The sequence below is a fragment of the Perissodus microlepis genome, chromosome 13, assembly GCF_051167445.1.
Source record: "Perissodus microlepis isolate ML-2025 ecotype Zambia chromosome 13, ASM5116744v1, whole genome shotgun sequence".
Lineage (NCBI taxonomy): Eukaryota > Metazoa > Chordata > Actinopteri > Cichliformes > Cichlidae > Perissodus > Perissodus microlepis.
Window position 1 is genome coordinate 8,205,911 of NC_140473.1, and position 19,172 is coordinate 8,225,082.

The window sequence follows — 19,172 nt, forward strand, 5'->3', positions numbered from 1 at the left end:
AATCCCACTTGCGGGTTGGCCGGCTGGCCAGACACGGGGACTGTATCTGGACTGTGACCTTGCTGGCACCACCTGTAGAGACCTGATAGAAACTGGATCTGCGCTTTCCTTGGTACAGGCCGGAGTCCTCCCTGGTACTGACAGCCCAAGACTGCAGGGTTGGCAGCCTACTCAGCTCCACATCACCACAGTCACGGGGGAGCGTGCCAAAGTTAAGGGGGAAAGATCCCTCCTGGTGACTGTTGCTAACTGCACTGTGGACCACCAGTTCTGGCTAGCTGGCATCCAGGACCAATGCATCATTGGTCTGGACCTGCTGGCCAAATGGGAGGCCACAGGGTACGTGTCCAGAGGAATCCTTTACCTGGGCACGGAGGCTGTGAAGCTCCACACCACCAAGGAAGTCCCGCTGCCTGCCTCCACTTTTTCAGCCAGCGTCAGGAAGCCTGAGGACCTGTCGCCACTGGCGGTGGAAGGGGCCTCTCCTTCACCAGCAGTACAGCAACTGTCCACAGAGACCAAGCAAGCTGTCGAGGACTTATACCAGAGGAGCTGCGAGTGTCTCCAGGCTGATCAGCAACGGCAGCTGTGGGAGATACTCGACTTGTTTGCTGACATCTTTGCAGCCAAAGATGAGGACTGCATGCAAAGCAGGCTGGTACAACATGACATTGACACTGGGGATGCACGGCCCATCTGCCTCCGCCCTCGTCGCCTTCCCCTTGCCAAGCATGCCGCAGCAGAGCAGAAGATCAGGGAAATGGCAGAGGTGGGCATCATCGAACCCTTAGACAGCCCCTAGGCAGCCCTGGCCGTACTGGTTCGGAAAAAGGATGGTACCTGGCGGTTTTGTGTCGACTATTGTCTACTCAACAGCATCACATGCAAGGACTCCTACCCATTGCCCTGGATTGACAATGCCCTTGACGACATTGCTGGGTCCTGCTGGTTCAATTCCCTCAATTTGCGCAGTGGCTACTGGCAGGTGGAGCTGACGCCAGAGGCCCGCCCAAAGACTGCTTTCTCCATTGGCCAGGGACTATGGCAGTTTAAGGTGATGCCCTTCGGCCTCTGCAATGCCCCAGCCACATTCGAGCACCTAATGGAGAGGGTTCTACATTCCCCACGACCGCTGTGTGGTCTACCTGGATGACCTCCTTGTCCAAGCAACAGACTTCGAGAAAGCTTTGGCTAACCTGACTGCTGTTTTCCATGCTATCCACCAGGCTGGCCTTCGTCTCCACCCCAAAAAGTGCCACCTCTTCCGAAAGGAGACGACTTTTTTGGGTCACGTTGTCAGCGGAGCAGGGGTTTCCACTGATCCTGCGAAGGTGGCTGCTGTGAAGGACTGGCCCATTCCGGGCAACACTGCTGAGTTGCGGAGCTTCCTTGGCCTGGCATCATACTACCGGCGTTTTGTCAGGGACTTTGCTACCATTGCAAGCCCCTGCACTGGCTCACACAGGAGGGCCGGGAGTTCCACTGGAGTGAGGACTGCGCTGTGGCGTTTGATTGGCTCCGATCTGCACTGGTTAAGGCACCGGTGCTAGCCTACCCAGACCTGCAGCTTCCTTTTGTCATGGACACCGATGCCAGCAACACGGGTGTGGGGGCTGTACTGTCGCTTGGAAGGCCCTGAGGGAGAGCGGGTCATCTCCTACTACAGCTGTTCCCTCAGCAGACCAGAGAGGAACTATTGTGTCACCCGTCGAGAGCTGCTGACCATCATCCTGGGCCTCTGCCATTTCAGACCCTACCTCTACGGGAAGAAGTTCCTCCTGTGCATAGACCATGCGTCCCTCACTTGGCTGCTCAGCTTTAAAGAACCAGAGGGACAGCTAGCCCGGTGGTTGGAGATGTTGCAAGATTACCACTTTGAGGTTCGTTACCGGGCGGGACGTCTCCACACCAATGCAGATGCCCTCTCCCGACGCCCTTGTGAGGAAGAACAGTGCAGGTACTGCCAACGCCTGGAGGACCAGGAGGGCATGACTTTAGTGATAGCGCCACCACAGGGTGGCCATGAGAATGACTCTGTTCCAGGTGGGCACTGTAGCAGTCTTCAGGTCCAGTCCGCCGCAGGGCATACTGAGGGTCTGGAGGCCATGGATCCTCAACAGCTGCAACATGACCAGAACCAAGACCCTGCCCTTTCACAGGTTCAGTGTTGGATTGGGGCCGGTCAGAGACCATCATGGCCAGAAGTATCTGCACTGGACCTCAAGACCAAGGCTTTCTACTCCCAATGGGCTAACCTCACAAGCCGGAACGGCCTCCTCTATCGCCGCTGGCAGGCTCCCGGGGGTCACCGTGAGGTCTTCCAGCTCTTGGTACCTCAACAGTTGCGGTCCAGGGTCCTCCAGCTGGTCCATGGTGTGGCGGGGGCAGGACACTTTGGAGTTACCAAGACTCTGCGGCGACTTCGGTCTCGGTTCTACTGGCCCAGGTGTCGCCAGGATGTAGAGCTCCATGTCCATCTGTGATGCCTGCACGTCTCAGAAAGGGCCTTCCCAACGCTCTCATGCCCCCTTGCAGCAGTATCAGGTGGGGGCTCCCATGGAGCGGGTTGGAGTGGACATCCTGGGACCCTTCCCCACCACTGACCAGGGGAAGCGCTACATCCTGGTTGCCATGGACTACTTCACTAAGTGGCCTGAGGCCTATTATGCAGTCCCTGACCAGAGTGCTGTTACCACCGCTGAGTGTCTGGTCAACGAGATGTTCTGCCGGTTCAGGGTACCAGAGGAACTGCACAGCGACCAGGGCCAGAATTTTGAGGCTGCGGTGTTCAAGGAGGTCTGTCAGCAGCTGGGTATCAGGAAGACCCATACGATGCCACTGCACCCCCAAAGCAATGGGTTGGTGGAACGCTTCAACCACACCCTGGCCACCCAGCTTGCTATCCTGACCTCCCGCCAGCAGCGTGACTGGGATCAACACCTTCCCCTGGTCCTAATGGCCTACCGTTCTGCAGTCCAGGAATCTAGTAAGTGCACTCCAGCGGCCCTGATGTATGCTTCGTACCCCAGTGGACTTGGTGTTTGGATCCCCCCCCCCCCCGAGCCGGAAGTGTGCGGGGACCCCGGGTTGGACTACCTCCACAACCTCCTGGCCTGGCTACGGGAGGTGCACCAGTTGACCAGGCAGGCTCTCCGAGACGCAGGCTCCCAGCAGAAGCGAGCTTCTGATAGCTGCTGCAAGGGGGAAGGACTCTCGCCAGGTCAGCATGTGTGGGTCTACAGCCCGGAAAGGAAGAAAGGGCTTTCCCCCAAACTGATGAGCCAGTGGGTTGGACCCTGCACTGTTCTGGAGAGGCTGTCCGACGTGGTCTACAGGGTGTGGCTGGTCAAATGGAACAGGGTGGTCGTACTCCATCGTGATCGCCTGGCACCCTATCAGACCTTGAGTCCACCCAGGGAGGAGCCAGGATCCCAGCTCCAACTGCAGTCCTGCAGTTGGAGCTGGGATCCTGGCCTCAGAGACAGCTGGGCCTCAGAGCTGGCCTCAGAGCTGGCCTCAGAGACGGCTGGGGGACCCACGGAACGTCCTCAACGACGCCGTCGCCTTCCCCAACACCTCAGAGACTTTGCTATGGACATGCTGGTTGCTGGGGACAGCTAACCACTCAGGTGGGGGCTGTGTGGCATGTTGGGGGAGCAGCTAGTTCTCTCCCATCATGCCTTGGGACATGTGCTGCTGTTTAGATGTTTTTGTTTTATTGTTTATGGTTACATTATTATGGAGTCACTGACAGTTGTTGTTTTGTAGAGAGAGTGCTGTACGATGAGTGAGTTCTGTTGTGCTGTTGTTGACCCCTGAGGCACATTGTAGCAGTGGCAAGTGTTTTAATAAAGAGCTCCCCCTACCAGTTTGGGGTTGAACAGCAAGCTCAATCTCTCTGTGAGCTTTTTTGTTAAGATTCCTCTGCATGCCACAATATTGTATTATGAAATACAATGAAACATTACATTTTTGTCGATACCACCCTGAATTTTACTTGGTATCGGATCGGAAAGGAAATCAGTGGTATCGCACATCACTAATAAACGGCAGACAGAAATGAGGCAGGTCGAATCTTCTTGCGTTTCACGCATGCGCAGTACTGGAATGTGGACGCACAACTCCGTGAAAACGACTGAAAACGCTAGTGTGGACGCCGAGCGTTTTGAAAACACCATTTTCAAATCTATCCGGGCTCGTGTGGACGTGGCCTTAGAGCAACCCCCCACCTGGGATAGGGTGTGCAGCTGCTGATGAAGGTTAAGGTGTTAGGAAATACCACCATTAAAGGGGTGGGGGATGTCACAAGGTAGAATATTTGGGTTAATGTGCTTTGCCTGTTTATTTTGTGCTTGTAGCGTTTTAGCTTTTTTTTCTGCTTGTTGTTGGTTTTATTTGTTTTTAGATGTCTTGATTTTAATTGATATATGTGTAGTTTTAATAACCTGCCAGATTTAATGACTGTAAAATTGACCTAAATGAAGAGTGTGAGAGAAAGCTGCCAAAGATTTCAGCCTGGGGCAGGTCACTGAGGAACATTTAGTAGCTGCAATATGGAGATATAGGTGGGAGATCTGATCAATACCCAGAGATATTATAAGTAGCCTAAAGCAGAGGAACATGGGGAATGCCAGCGTAAGATGCCAAAGTAGAAGATGTGCTGCCACAAACACCTTGCCATTACTAACCAACCATAATGAGACCCAAAGCTAGATGCTATGGTCAAATCTGGAGGAGCTAAAGGGCAGAGCCCAGAGCTTCGCACACCTCTGTTAGTAACCTGTTTCAACTCTTTGTGAAGCAGCTGGACTAGTGTCGGGATAGCAGGAGTTCCAGAGGGGCATTCGGGATTAGAAGGAGCTGTGTCGGTGTCAGAGTTTGCAGCAGCTCTGTTTTAGCAACAGCACTGCCCAGTGTTGTAGTATCAGGAGGGAGGCATGGTGTTGAGGGAAGAGGTGTGTTTGCTGTCTGTGGCAGGCTGTTTGATATGGAGATGGGAAAGGATCATGCTTTGATCTGAAATCTTGGACAGAGTAACACAGACTGGACTATGCTGTAACAGCATGTTTGTCAGGCTGGTGTAGCTTATTTTATTTAATTTGTTTTAATGTACAATATCTTATGAATAAAGTTTTTTTGACAAGTTAAGTTTCTTTTCCTTTAGTATTTTAATGCTCAACTGTTTTACTCTTTTTAGTCACTTTTATTGACTTTTATCGAGTCAGGTTACCTTCTATTTACAGATTGTTTTCCTTTTATTATTGAAAGGGAAATTAAAATGTGTTTTTTTTTCCAAACACATCCTTGCTCCAGTCTCTGTCCTTGGGCTAGGTTGCATTGCCTTCCCTTGTGGAATCAAAACAAAAACTAATAACTTAGAAACAAGATTTCCCCGGCTTTTTAAAACCTAGGTGGCATTTTCATTAATAAAGCAAGTGGAAAGTTATCACTTAGCCTTGGCCCCACAGAGCGAAAGAGCAGAAACTTCACCACAGATACAGAATTTGCAAGATGAAAAAAACACGATTCCAGTCAGCAAAAGCACTGTAATGGCCCTCAAGTAGTATTACTGACATCAGACTATGTGTAGAAGTCTCTAAACATGAAGGCGTATAGATGACTAGAGATTTTAGAGGAGCTGCAACATGTCAGTGGGAATATTCAAGTCTGGAGCTGTTTGCCTTTTCCTGGAGTTGGACACCTGCACCAAATGGATTCCTCTCTTGCCAGAGACAAGTGCTCTTTCATTTCTGTAGAGACAGGCGACACCATCTGCATCTTTGCAAAGAAAATTTCATAGTGCAGAAAAAAGAAAGAATCCCAACTGAAACAGAAAATACTTTCCAAGCACCATGTGAAGACCAAAGAAGGTCAAAGAGTACAGACAGTCATGGACTTTCATCTGACGTCAAAAGTATAAACTCCACAGCTTTAATATTAAATACTGTATATACTGTACCCTGTAGGTGTGTATGTGTCTGTTATTTCTCAGTCTCAAAACCCACCTAGAAATGTGTACTATATTAAACGCCTCTTTAAAATGTATGTGTTACGTCTCAATCTCAGAGGACTAATGTCTATATCAGTGCAGTTTTGTGTGTGTTTGATAACAGGTCAGACAATCGAAACCTTTATCTAACAGGGTATACGAGTTCTGTCAGTCATGCCAGTGTATATTCCTCACTGAAGCCGTCACATTTCATTCTGTTTACAGTCCACTCACTCCCCACAGCCAGATATCAGGATTCCAAGGCAAACCACATGCTCCAGCGCGAGGCCAACACCAGCTATACTTATTGGGTATTAGACGGCCCTGCAATCTCCGTTTCATGAACAACTGGTCTATAAACACTATTGATTTTCACACTGTGGTTTTTGGCACATGTATCTAGTGGATTGTGGGCGTTCATCACAGCGATGACTAGTAATGAATAATAATGCAGACTTATGAGGAGACAGTCAGAGATGCTTTTGTTTTTTTGTTTCCTCATCTGATTAAAGCAGTGGCTGCAGGTGCTAAATGGTGGGACCCTGAGATCATGAGGTGGAGCAGCTACAAAGCTACTTCAGCTATGTGAAACTACATAACAATGATAGACATGGAGGAAATAAATAATGCAACATATGATAAAAAAAATATCCTAAACTCAATTCTTAAATTGCATTATTTTGTATGGAGTCATGCCATTATTATTGACATCTGTAATTTCAATACAATATGAAAAGCAATACACCTTAACCTCCTCTGATAACAACAATCCAATTAGAACTGGTATTTCTACAATATGCTTCAATTTGTTACAGATCAAAGAAGTTTAGCGTAATATGAAACTTTAAATCTTAATTCTGAAGATAATTTTATCTGGCCCAAACAATGATATGGACTAACCACACTACTGTTCTCTCCCTAAACCACTGTGCTGTCAGTAATTTGGTTAACTGTGGCCCAGTATAGTAGATGAGAAGGTAACTGCGTTTTTCATTTGTGTTTTTCAGTTTCAGGCACTGCCTTGCTTGGGTCACATTAAATCCTTACTCGTACGGGAAAGTCTCAAGAGAGTACCGGGTCACGTGGGCTAAACAAACACTTCAAGATTTCATCCCCAATAAAGCAAGCCCTGTAAAAGTTACTAGTACAAGCCAGGTTTTATTGTAATCTGTTTGGAGCCATGTTAAGTTTCTCTCCAGGAATAAATCCCCACTCTGTGAGTAATTTATCACGTTCTCAGCTGTGTAAACACCACACAGCGGTTCACTTAGAAACTCACCAGGATGCGCAGCAGCGATGTACCAGGTGGTGTGTTTTCAGGGAGGCTGATGTTGTAGAGGGGTCTGCTGAAGATGGGGCGGTTATCATTCTCATTGATTAGTTCAATAAAGACGCGAGCAAATCCCACATGATCCGAAATGGATTCATTTGCATAAAGCTGAGAGAGAGAGAGCAAGGAACAGAAGCAATGAATACGCACAGACACACATGAATGTTTCCTCAGATATAAAGAATGATTAAAGGAAAAAACAACAAATTATTATGCATGGAGGCTGTTGGTTGCATTCTAAAAAGTGTAATCTGAATTTGCTACTGAAATAATTTATTTAAGATTTACAGTGTGCTACTCTGATTCTATAAACAACTCGGGGTTAAACTGAGGTGACAAAATAGCAATTTCACTGTTCAAACAACTCGGTGCTGTTTAGAAAGAGATATTGCTCCAGTCTAACTGTGCCTTGTGTCCAAACAAATCAAAACACTTTTCAAGAAACATAATGAAGTTACATTCGGGTTTTCTTTTTCACAGCTCTGGCTTGGTTCACAGTTCATTTCCATTGATTATAAATCTTTAAGCTACTTTAGGCTTTTTAATAGATATTATCAAAAAAACCAACAGCTATGCTTTGTTGGGGTGATGCAGGTTTCTCAGGTAAATCTACAGGACACAACTACTCAAACTAAGTTGAAAAACTTACTGAAAAACTGAAGCTGCGAATCTGTTCGTAGTCCAGCGGCATGGCAACCCTCATCCTGATGTCGGCACGCCCTTGCACCGCTGTGGGGGAGATGGTGAAGTATTCTGAATTGTTTCCTGTCAGAAACACTTGGAACATGCTGTTCACCCCCTGCCATAGGAAGGATAAGAGAGAGGATAGAATAACAGCAAGAAAATTGTGTTTTTAAAAGATGGAGCACAGTCAGGTGGCAATATATACTGAGTCTAACCTATGAGTGAGAAATGTGCAGTATACGATACATGGTACTGTATGTTTAGCAAGTCAAAAGAAATCACATTTAATTATAGGGGAAAAAAACATGTCTATCCTTCTAGACAGGATAGATAGACAGCATACATATTTTTCACGCATTTATGGCTGTTGTAGCTAGAATGATGTATATCAAAAGCCTGCACATAGTCTAGTAGTGTTAGGTAATAACATGTACTAACAACAGTGTAATAACTGTATGATATTCATGTGTTTTCATTTAAATATTTCTCTGTCTTTGCTGATAAAATGATAAAATTGCAGCTATACTAAAGATTAATGTATCCCTGATGACAGGACACAAGATACTTGTAATTTATACCTGTACAAATGCATGAATGATGTGGAAGGGTTATTCTCTTTTTCTGACAACGCTGTATTTTATTCTGTTGTATATAGTATCTTATTCTTCTTATCTTATCCTATTCCAGTGTTTTTCTTAATTTTTGCTACTGTAACTTTGCACTGTCCACTTTCTGCTGTAACACAACACATTTCCCATGGGTGGGACTAATAAAGGTTTTCTTATATTATTTTATTTTATTTTATTCCAAACATTTCTTTTAATATGTCACATGTGTGTGTTCGTATTTTAAAATAATAGATTATTAGAGTTTTATATTTTCTAATTAGTTTTTTCCCGGTTATTATGATCATATGTCATATATCATATATAAATCTACATAGCCAAATACAAATACAGCCTCAACAGGGTCACTGTGATATGAACATTAATAAAGACTAAAATTAAGGATATTTCTGGTATTTTATTAGTTAGTTTTCTGAGCACACAATATTATTTCAGTTAGTTCATTTATTTTCTTGAAAGTCACCTAGTTTTAATTTTGAGTTGTGTTTAATTAACAATAATAACTGATCTTCAAAACCAGGATCAGCATGTAGGCAGCAGCTTTTTTATTGTCAGTCTTGAGCAGGATGTTTCTTTTCTGAGAACAACTGTGAAATATGTTGAACGCTCATAATGAAGCAGTTATAAAAAGGCACACCAAACAATGCACCAGTGAAGAAAATGTTAAATCGAAATGGAACAAGCCAACTCGAAAATTCCTTCAGGATGCATTCGGCGTGGAGGAGTGCACTTTGTACAAAAAGAACAAAGTGACAAGCCAGAATATTAATAACAGTAACACTGAAAGGTCCAACTGTGATCAGACATAAGAATCAAATCATAGCCCATACCACAGATTCATCGCTTCTCCGTCTGTGAAACTTGGGTCACAGTTTAAGTGATACACAGAATTTATTCCCCATTTATTTCCCACAGAGCTCTAAGAGTAAGTCAGACTGCATGAATACCTAGCCAGAGAAGAAAACCATATGCTTTGCGCACATTGTGTGTTTTATGAGAGAGGAAAAGGGGTTGACGTGATCCCTGGTGACAACCATGACTATCTACCTCAATCCAGCTACATTCGTTTGTGTTTGCTTTCTAGCTCACTGCAGCGTAAGTTGCCAGCACAATGTTTATGATTATGTAGATTATGTGAACATGAAGACTGATTTAGAAATACTATGTTTTGTGTCATTGCAGTTGTGTGTAATGAAAAAGTATGAATATGAAATTTGGAATAATGGAGGGAAAAAAAAACCCAACTCATCTTTTCCTTCTTTACTTTTTTCTCCCCACGTGCAGATGCATTATGGGTAAATATAAACCAGTGACATCACATCTCTGAAATACCTGTGCTTTCTTGAGCAGGAGAAAAAACCTTCCTGTCTTGATGTATAAAGCTTCAGGGCAGCCAATCATGTAGCCATTGTGGCAGACAGAGGAAGACGGGTGGCGTGGTCAATTGGCATTATGCTGCCAGTTGAAATAGCCCCCTTGTTTTTGTTTTCGTCTGTGGGAGAACCATTGTGGCTGATGACTCCTATTTAAAAGACCATCCAATATGCAGGGATGTCACCTCAAACTGCCCATAAACGTAATTGCCCGTCCATTTGCTTCTGCCTTTAGAAGCCCCCAATAAAAGCATCCTGTCAGATGCAACTGCCACAAAGTTTAGTGACAAGCTCCAGCAGCAAAAAGTTTTTAAAGATGCTAGCCAAGTAGAAGAGGATATGAAGGCAGCGACAGGCAGAGAGGTAACTACCACTTGTGTCATAGTCTAAGAAAAGAAATGTCTGCCTATAATCCCTTACACATGGAAGGAGTGAGATTACAGAGCAGGTGTAGTGGAGTGTGAATGAGTTTGTGTGTATCGGCAATGACATGCAGGTTTAAAAGATCAAAAAAGCAATAAAAAACTGCAAGACAAAAAACACCTCGTGGGCTTTACTCCTTGCAATTGATGTACTCGTGGCTCTATCACAGCAGAGTAACAATGCAAGACTGGTAGAGTTTAAAATGCCCCGGAATACGTTTTCTGCATTTTCTCTTTATATTTTTTCCATGTGACACTTTGCTTTTTAAGCTCTTTTTGATGTCTTTTGTTTTGTTGCATGATGATGACTTAACAGTGAGCTGGGGCTGCTAATGCGCCGATTCTGGTAAGTGCTTTCGAATGCAGCATCTACGGCGAATCTAGTAAATTAAAACCGTCTCGGAGCCATTCCCCCATTTGCAATAAGCAATCTTAGCCCAGATATGTTAGGTGTCTGGAAGCCTCCCCTGAGCGAACGCTGATATTGGTGGTGGTAAAATGTTGGTTGCTAACCTACAGAGAGACCTCTTATCACATGCCAAGTGTCTGGGTCGTCACCCCACCTGCGTGCAGCAACATGCTTGCAGTGCTCTCTTCTCTGCTTGCTGCTGGAACACAGGCAGAAGCAAACACGCCATCCCTAGAATGGATAAACAGACCTGCTGCTAAATATTCCTGCTATCTCTCCTTTCAAGTGCTGTATTCCTCTCCTGACTGTTTTCTTCCTGCTCCACCAATTACTACGACTTATGATTTTGCTCCTCTCCTCTCCTCTCCTCTCCTCTCCCCTCCGCAAGTCTGTTTCTCTTTATTCTCTACCTTCTTTTCTATCCACTTGACTCACAGTTATCTGTCAAATTCCACCCTGGCGGCTGCTGCGCCTGAATCAATCAGAGTTGACTAGCTTTCGGCTTATCTGCACCCTAGGTGATTGATTTTCCTCGTTAGGTATAATTTGATGCTCTATCCCATCTCTTCCAGAGCAAATTAAATTGTAGTCGAGTCCAATGCGCTGGTGTGAGCGAGCGTGTGCATATGTGAGCGAGGAAGAGAGAAAACGAGTGAGACAGAGCAAGCCTAAAATGTTTGACTTCTGTGTATGTTTTGGTGTCTGAGTGTATGTGACTGCGTGTCACCACAGTAGGCTGATAGATACAGTAAATGGGAAGTGGCGGGCAAACCAAAGGAGGCTCTAGTACACTCCTGCTGACAATCCACACACACACACACACACACACACACACACACACACACACACACACACACACACACACACACACACACACACACACACACACACACACACACACTCCTGCCTGACATAGTGAAATATAGTTTCACAGAGTGGCTGATGTTCTTTTTTGGCTGTGCATTTATAAACAAGATAACAAGATAGATTAAAATGTATCTTGTTAGCTTGTTAGTGCTGATCTATTCCAACTGAAAGTAAAAAGTATGAAATCTGATAAAAACAAACTTTGAACTATCAATTCTGCGTGTTCCAATCAGGTTTATTTATTGCACTAATCACATTCTCTTCATACTGAATATTGGATCTGCTTGTATGATGCAGGAATGCAAAAATACATCTAACATTTTCTCACATCCTGATTTACTCTTGTTCTCTTTTACACTAGGATACTGTACTGTACAATAGAACTATGTAGCAAAATTAAAGGTCTAAGGCAGACAGAATATTAGAATGTGGTAAAGGCAGCATCTTTTATCTGATATAATCTTTAAAAACATGCCAGGATTGAACTAATCAGTATCCCACATGCAAAGACAACTTACAAAAGATCAATGATAATATTGTAGTATGTCTGTATCTTACCAAACAAGAAATATACTGTCACATTTACCTATTTTCCTCAGTTATGGCACTGATGAATGCCTAAAAACATGCTTTGTCTTTGTTGCGTGATTTCATGATTTTATCCAGTTAGACATTTCATGTTTCCCCAAAATTAAATTAAAAGATTTCTAACAAAACAAACAACAGATTTCGTCTATCTTTGCTTATTTTCTATAAATTTTTAGCTTGAAGATGTCACACTGTGTCCATTATTCAAATTTTTGCAGTTCAGTAATGATATGAATAGATAAATAGTCACTTGTAGCATTTTCATTAATTACCACATTTCTGACAAAAGCCCCACCAGGTTTAACAGAAAAGGTCGATTGATCATAATCCACCCAGGGCTATCACCACAGGTGGGTAAGCCATCAGCATTACTAAAGGGGCAAATTTCACCGGCTAACTGGCCACCCCTAGATGAGCCTGGCTCACAGCCCTGAGGATTGCTAGATGAGGATTGGGGCAAAAAAGTGTGTTGAATATTTGCGGTTATTCATCAGAAATTGTTTACTAAACTACTCCTTTTTTGGACATAATTTTGAAAGGTCACTGAAGTTGTCACTGGAAATACTGAAAAGTTTGATTGTGTTATTGTTTGGCTATTTTGTGCACCGGGAATCAAACGTGTAAAGTTTTGCCAGCACTGATCTAAGAAGTCTTGAGTTGTGGGCAAAAACTGGTTTTGTAACCGTTAAATTCAATCACTGAAAATGAGAATATTTGCAACAGATGCCATGAAAGTCACTTCAGATGTTCCTGACATATTGCATTCATTTCTGAGTCTGATCAGATGTTCTTGTGTAATTAAAAGAAAGGTGTTGATGAGAATAGAGAAGCCAAAAACGTAATGCCTCCCGCTACAGCTGTTGTCAGCACAGGGGCATACAAATGTTGTGAATACTGGAAACCATTAAGATGTGATCTACCCACCTCGTCCTTATCTTCTGCCTGGATGAAGAGGGGCAGGGCAAAGCCCACCTGTGCCAGTTCGGTGATGCGGACCCGATATTCAGAACTGTTGAACTTCGGGGCGTTGTCATTCTTGTCAATTAACAGGATGGTGAAGGTGGTCACCACCGTTGCCCTAGATGGACTGCGGTCATCATTCAGCTCGGTGGCCTAACAGGAAGCCAGAGCAGGAAATGTTCATCAGAGAGAGAAAGAGAGAGGGACACAGAAAAAAAAGAGAGAGACATAGCGAGAGTGAGAGAGAGCGATCCATTTGATTGGACTGAAAATGTCATTCTGGATGGAGACGGTCAGCACGCAATCTCACTCGGTATTTACAGCTGTTCATTTATTGGATCAAAAGGTGGACAGACGGCCTAAAAGCAATCACAGAAATAGGCTCAAAGTGAGGCCAAGAGAAGGCCAGCACATGTACATCCACAGATACACACTCATACGCATGAACACACAATGAGATTTAGGTGAAAGAAGTCCAATTGAGGAGACACAATTACACACACTCTGTTTTTGCCTGCCTCAGTTATTGAAGATGGCTGCCCTCTGAAATGAAAAAAATAGGAGGGAACGATAGAAAGGGGCAACCACTGTCTTTTATTGACGGACGAGTGTCACAGGCAATAGGAGGAGAAGCAGAAACAACATGCTAGTCTCTGGATAATCAGATAGTTTAGCCTCTTTCGTAACAGTGCTCCATAATAATTTGACCTCCATCTCCACGTGCTCAGTGCTATCTAAGCTGCCTGAAGTTGAGAAATTAGTTGTATTACTACGGCACACTCCAATCAATAGCAGCACCGGCTAAGAAAGCACAAGAGGAGAGAAAATTTAGAGAGGAGGGGGAAAAATCCATATCTTATAAATACATTTTTGGGTGACATTTTTTTCTTTTCCAGCCTTTTTGCTCATTCTACTTTTCTGGTTAGTAATTATTGATTTCAATTAAAAAGACAAGCCTGAGCCTGGACTATGTTTGCCAGAATCTCTTTTTGTATTAAACCTCAGAGCCAAATGTATCTCAATAGTCTCTCGTATAAAAATGTCACGCGACCTGCTTTTTATTACCAATAATTGCAGCCAAATCAGTAAATGCACAAACGCCAGAGAGGCCATTTATCTTAAGGTGTGGCAGATTTGACTTGTCAAGCTATCAAGATCACGAATGGAATATTGTAACTACACAGAAAAATGAGGCCTTTGTTCACAAATCTTTCCGCTTTTAGCAGGACTTGGAAATCCATTTCACGCGCCCTCACACCCTGTGGGAACCACTCGGTGTACAATGGTGGAAGAGAAGAAATAATGACAACAAAAGTGGAGGACTGGACGAGGTGGCAAGGCTCCGGGTCGGGAGGTGGGGGGACAAGGGGGGACGAGAGGGAAGGAGTGACATGCTAAAAAGCCAAGCGAGACAGACTTGGCTCATGGAGGGATAGAGGGATTCAGAGATCACACCTACTTCAAACAAGAGAAAAGGGGAAAAAATGGAGGAACAAAGGAGGCCTCAGCATTAAGGAGGACTCTAAATCCTCTTCCTCTTTCTTGTTCTCTGCTCCCCTTGTTCTAATATCTGCTCATTCAGCACGAGCCTCTGGAGGGGACATTATCACAGAATCACAAGCATGAATATGGCCACTAATGAGCCCAATAAAAGCACTTGAGTTTGTCAGAGTCTCATTTGTGCAGAAGCATATTGACAAAGCATCTAAAGATATACTGCACGCACATCGTACATATCTAGTACTAACTGATTTCCTGCATAAGCGACAGACTGTATATCCAGTCTAAGAGATCTGTTTAGTTGGTCTTTGGAGACTATATAGAATACACTTTCATATCAAAGTTCTCTCTTAATCCAGCGGTGAAGCAGCCTTTCAGTCTCTTCTCTAGCCTACGACAGTCCCTCCACCCCATAATTCCCCCCACATTCGGCAGCTCACCCTGACAGTCAGAGAGAATCCTGCTGAGTAGAGGGGGTTTTCTCTGTCCAGCTGCCCATTCACTGTCAGGGATCCACTGATGTAGTCCAGGGCAAAAACACTGTTTGTGTTTCCTAGATGGAGTGAGAGAGAGAGAGAGAGGGGGAGACCAAAGAAAGTCAGAGAGAGAAACAAAACCTGCATGGTTGATAATTCAACATGTCTCCTGAGATACAACAAGAATCCTCTGGAAGGGAAGGTGGTGGATGAGCCATGAGCAAGTCTCTATTTCATGTAATATGGATACTGCATTCACTGTGCTGTCTTTTATCTCTGTAACTCCCTTAGGCTGGCCGACCTTCTCCAACCTGTCCACAAGCTGCTTCTCCTAAACCCGCTTTATTTCTGTTACCCTCCCCTTCCCTTTTTCACTTCTTTATTGAGTTCATCTGTAATTTATGTAGTGATAATGCTGTCAGTAACTGATTGCAAGCATGGTTACACATCCCGGGAACTACAAGCATCGTGGCTGATATCGGAAAGATCTTTTTTTATTATCACTGTTAGTGTCACGGAGACTTTTTTTAAAATTAAATAAATGGGCTACTGTTTTGTTTGTCTGTGAATTCTCATATGCAGGCATAAAACCATTTGTGCTTGCACCATGGGTCTCCTGTGTCATTTGTGCTGCTGATTGGCAGTTAAGTCGCGATAAAAGCATCAAAGACGACGCATGCTAGTAAGAAAGGGTGGGATGTAGGATATCAAATGTTTTTAAGTTTGAATTTAAAACAATCTTTACTTAGAAACTAAAACCCACAGATGAACTTCAAGAACATATTTGGACGTATAATTTGGTATTAATAGAATCTTATAATTCTTATAAGAATTTCTTAAACTGTAACATAATAGGCTTACAATACAGACTGACTGCAGTCACCCCTTTTTGCATGGGCTGATAAATTGCATTAACTTTGTCATACTCCATGCACTCCTTCAGAGAGGAGCATTTCAAATTATGAACGCTGCACTGTTCTCATTAACAAGTTCAAGTGTGCCTGGTGTTATCCATTCACTTCAATTAAACAGGTTAAAATATTAGACCGAGGCCCACTTGAGTCCTCTTCTAATATTTTCTTATTCCCTCTATTCCTTTTCAAATTACCGTCCTTCTCGTTAACTTTCACACCTCTCTCACACTTTTCTGTGACACTTTCTCTTTCTGTCTCTCTCTCTCCCTCTCTCTCTCCGACACCCTGCTAATTACACCCAGCAGATGGAGAGCACAAACAAAAGTACACCCAATGGCCCTCACCTCTTCACTTTTAATGTTCTCTTGCTCCAGCCCCGCACTGCCTGGTATCTCCCTCTCTCAGATCAGATGCTCAAGTCTCACTCAGAGAAGCTAATGCCTTTACACTTTCAGTGTGATCCTTGGCGCCGATGATGTGTTATATGAGACGTGAATAGCCCTTTTGAAATCTCTGGTAAGTAGCACTTTATAAATGTGAATGTTATTACAGCAATCTGTTCAGCTGAAGGCAAACAATGGAGGAGACAAGACTAAATGAGATCAATGAATGAATGGGAAACATACCTAGGACTAATTCAATTACGCCGCGTTAACATGGAGCACTTTAACACTTTTAACAGCGGCCACCACAGCAGGTCATCTGTGATGTCGCACACTGCAGGTTAAACAGGTTAATGTGAGAGAAAGATCAAAAATCGAATAATGCTGAACAGATAAAATATAATCCAGCCGCAACCAAATCAAAAACATCTGACGAAAATGAGCACTACACATCAGCACACCATTATGCTGTGTGCCAGGGTAGTCAAAAATAAGGCCCAGGGCACTAGAATTGGCCTGGAAGAGACTAGCACACTGGACAGCTTTAGAAAATATAAAGGACGGCATCGCTTTTCAATTTTTACCTGTAGTTTCAGAGGTTTTACAGCTTTTTCTGCTAATAAAGACGTTTCCATAGCTATTCATACAACAGTAAAATAATAGATACATAAGTAAAGTTTATTTTTACTATTGACTATAGAAATAGAAATTTATGGAGTTTTTATTAATTTGTTTTTACAATGGCCCCAGTTAAAAAAAAAGTTAAATTCTGAATTAAGAAAAATTTTCATTGTGAATTATATTACACAATTTAGGTCGTAGAATTTAAGTCATGCTGACAGATTTCTTTCATTTTTTTGGGACACATTTATTTATTGGTTTTAACAAGTTTTACATAATGCACCATAGGTTTCTTTCCTTTACTACAGCAGTATTTTTCATAATGTAGAAAAACTAAGTCGCACTGTTGAAATTGCACTTCTTTTTCTTATACTGAGATATCTGAGACATTTAATGTGTATTTTAACGTGCTTATACTGAGATAGGAGAGTTTGACTAGTCTGGTCTATTTGAGATTAATGTAAGCTGTATGTGGCATTTGATGTAAAACGACTCGACATCCCAGCTATAGTTTAAGGTACGTACACTACTAATGTCCCTGTTAGCCCGTTTTGGGGAAATTTTTAAAATTTCATTTTAACATTTCCCCATCAGTGAACTGCATGTATCAAATTCATGCATGTAAGAATTCAGTCAACAACTGGCCTGCATTAAATGACCTGTATTCAAAAATTAAATTTGAACATGCTAGCGTCATAAACAGGTCACATTTAACTAAAACTTGTTATTGAAATCTTAAGCACCACAACATTTAACATGTATCGCTTTCAGTATGGCACAACTCTGAACGAGAGACACTCACACGATTGGACTGTGCATGCCTCCTGTGTCAAATTTAATGTTGTTTGTTATTTGCAATAGCATTAAGACATTTAAGCATTTGTTTAGGATGCTCTTTTGCTATTTCCATGCAGAAAACAGATCGTTCAGTCTGCACCTGTGTGGATGGTTGGAAGCACCTGCTGCAGTACGCACACTTAGAGGGACTCTTTTGGTGGCAATGACAGCGAGAGCTAAACATTTACAGGTGTGGTTACACTTCACCATAGTTGATACTGAAGCCTTTTGCACATATGGCAGGGTGTTTTGTGGCACACATCAGTGTTGTGTCTGAAGGAGAGGGCCTAGAGAAAAATAAAAAATGAGCTCTTGAATTTATTTGGTTTCAAGGCTAACATTACTCCAGTTTTGGCAGATTACAAACACATGTATACTGGATTTACTTTAAGGTCTATTCAGTAAAAATTAAACAGATCTGTCTGAAATACAATTTGAGGTTCTGTCCAGAAATTTGTTGTAGCTAATCCCCCGGCTTTGTCCTAATAATATAAATCAGTCATGGTTTTTGTAGCTTACCAACTATTACTTCTTTTACTCTGCAAAAGACAGTGTGTGTACAACAACTGCCATTATTAAAAGAAAAGTTTATTGTGACGGTAAACCACTTTACATTTTGAGACATGATTGCTTTTCGTTAGCTTTTGCATGATTAAACTAACTTCCTTTAACTATATGACATGATAAATGCTATTTTCCCTTTTTCTGAAATCCTACATTCACAAGTAAGAACACTGTGAACCTTGAGCTACACTTTGAGCGGGATTAAGAAACATTCTCTTTCAGATAGGTTAGAGTAATAGCTGAGGTCTAGACTTCAGAGAAACACGTTGAGATGGTAAGTCTATAGTATACAATGGCTAGGGGTCAACAGATTAACCCATGCCTGTGTTCCCCACTCCCCAGTCGGCACTCTATTATTGCCCTGTATCTAGTCTGGAATGGAAGGGAGGGAAACTACAGAAGAATGAACATTGAGGACAGGAGCCAAGCTAGCAAAGAGAGCAAAGCTTTGGGGTAATTGGCCTGGACTGAGGCCAAAAGGTGGAGAGTAGGATGTAGAAGGCACAGAAACTACTGCTGATCATATCCAGACTACATAATGAATTTAGTTATGTAACTGATGACAAGTGGCATCTATCTATCTATCTATCTATCTATCTATCTATCTATCTATCTATCTATCTATCTAT

General features: G+C 43.2%; 1 protein-coding gene across 1 annotated transcript in view; it reads right to left on the reverse strand.

Moving 5' to 3' along the window:
- cdh23 (cadherin-related 23) overlaps positions 1 to 19,172 on the reverse strand; it is a 201,307-nt gene that overhangs the window by 79,272 nt on the left and 102,863 nt on the right. The window contains exons 10-13 of the mRNA XM_084948030.1: positions 15,189 to 15,301; positions 13,213 to 13,401; positions 7,969 to 8,118; positions 7,269 to 7,427 (exon numbers count right to left, since the gene is read on the reverse strand). Of these exons, the coding sequence (XP_084804156.1) occupies positions 7,269 to 7,427; positions 7,969 to 8,118; positions 13,213 to 13,401; positions 15,189 to 15,301 (611 nt within the window). The remainder of the gene's footprint in view (positions 1 to 7,268; positions 7,428 to 7,968; positions 8,119 to 13,212; positions 13,402 to 15,188; positions 15,302 to 19,172) is intronic.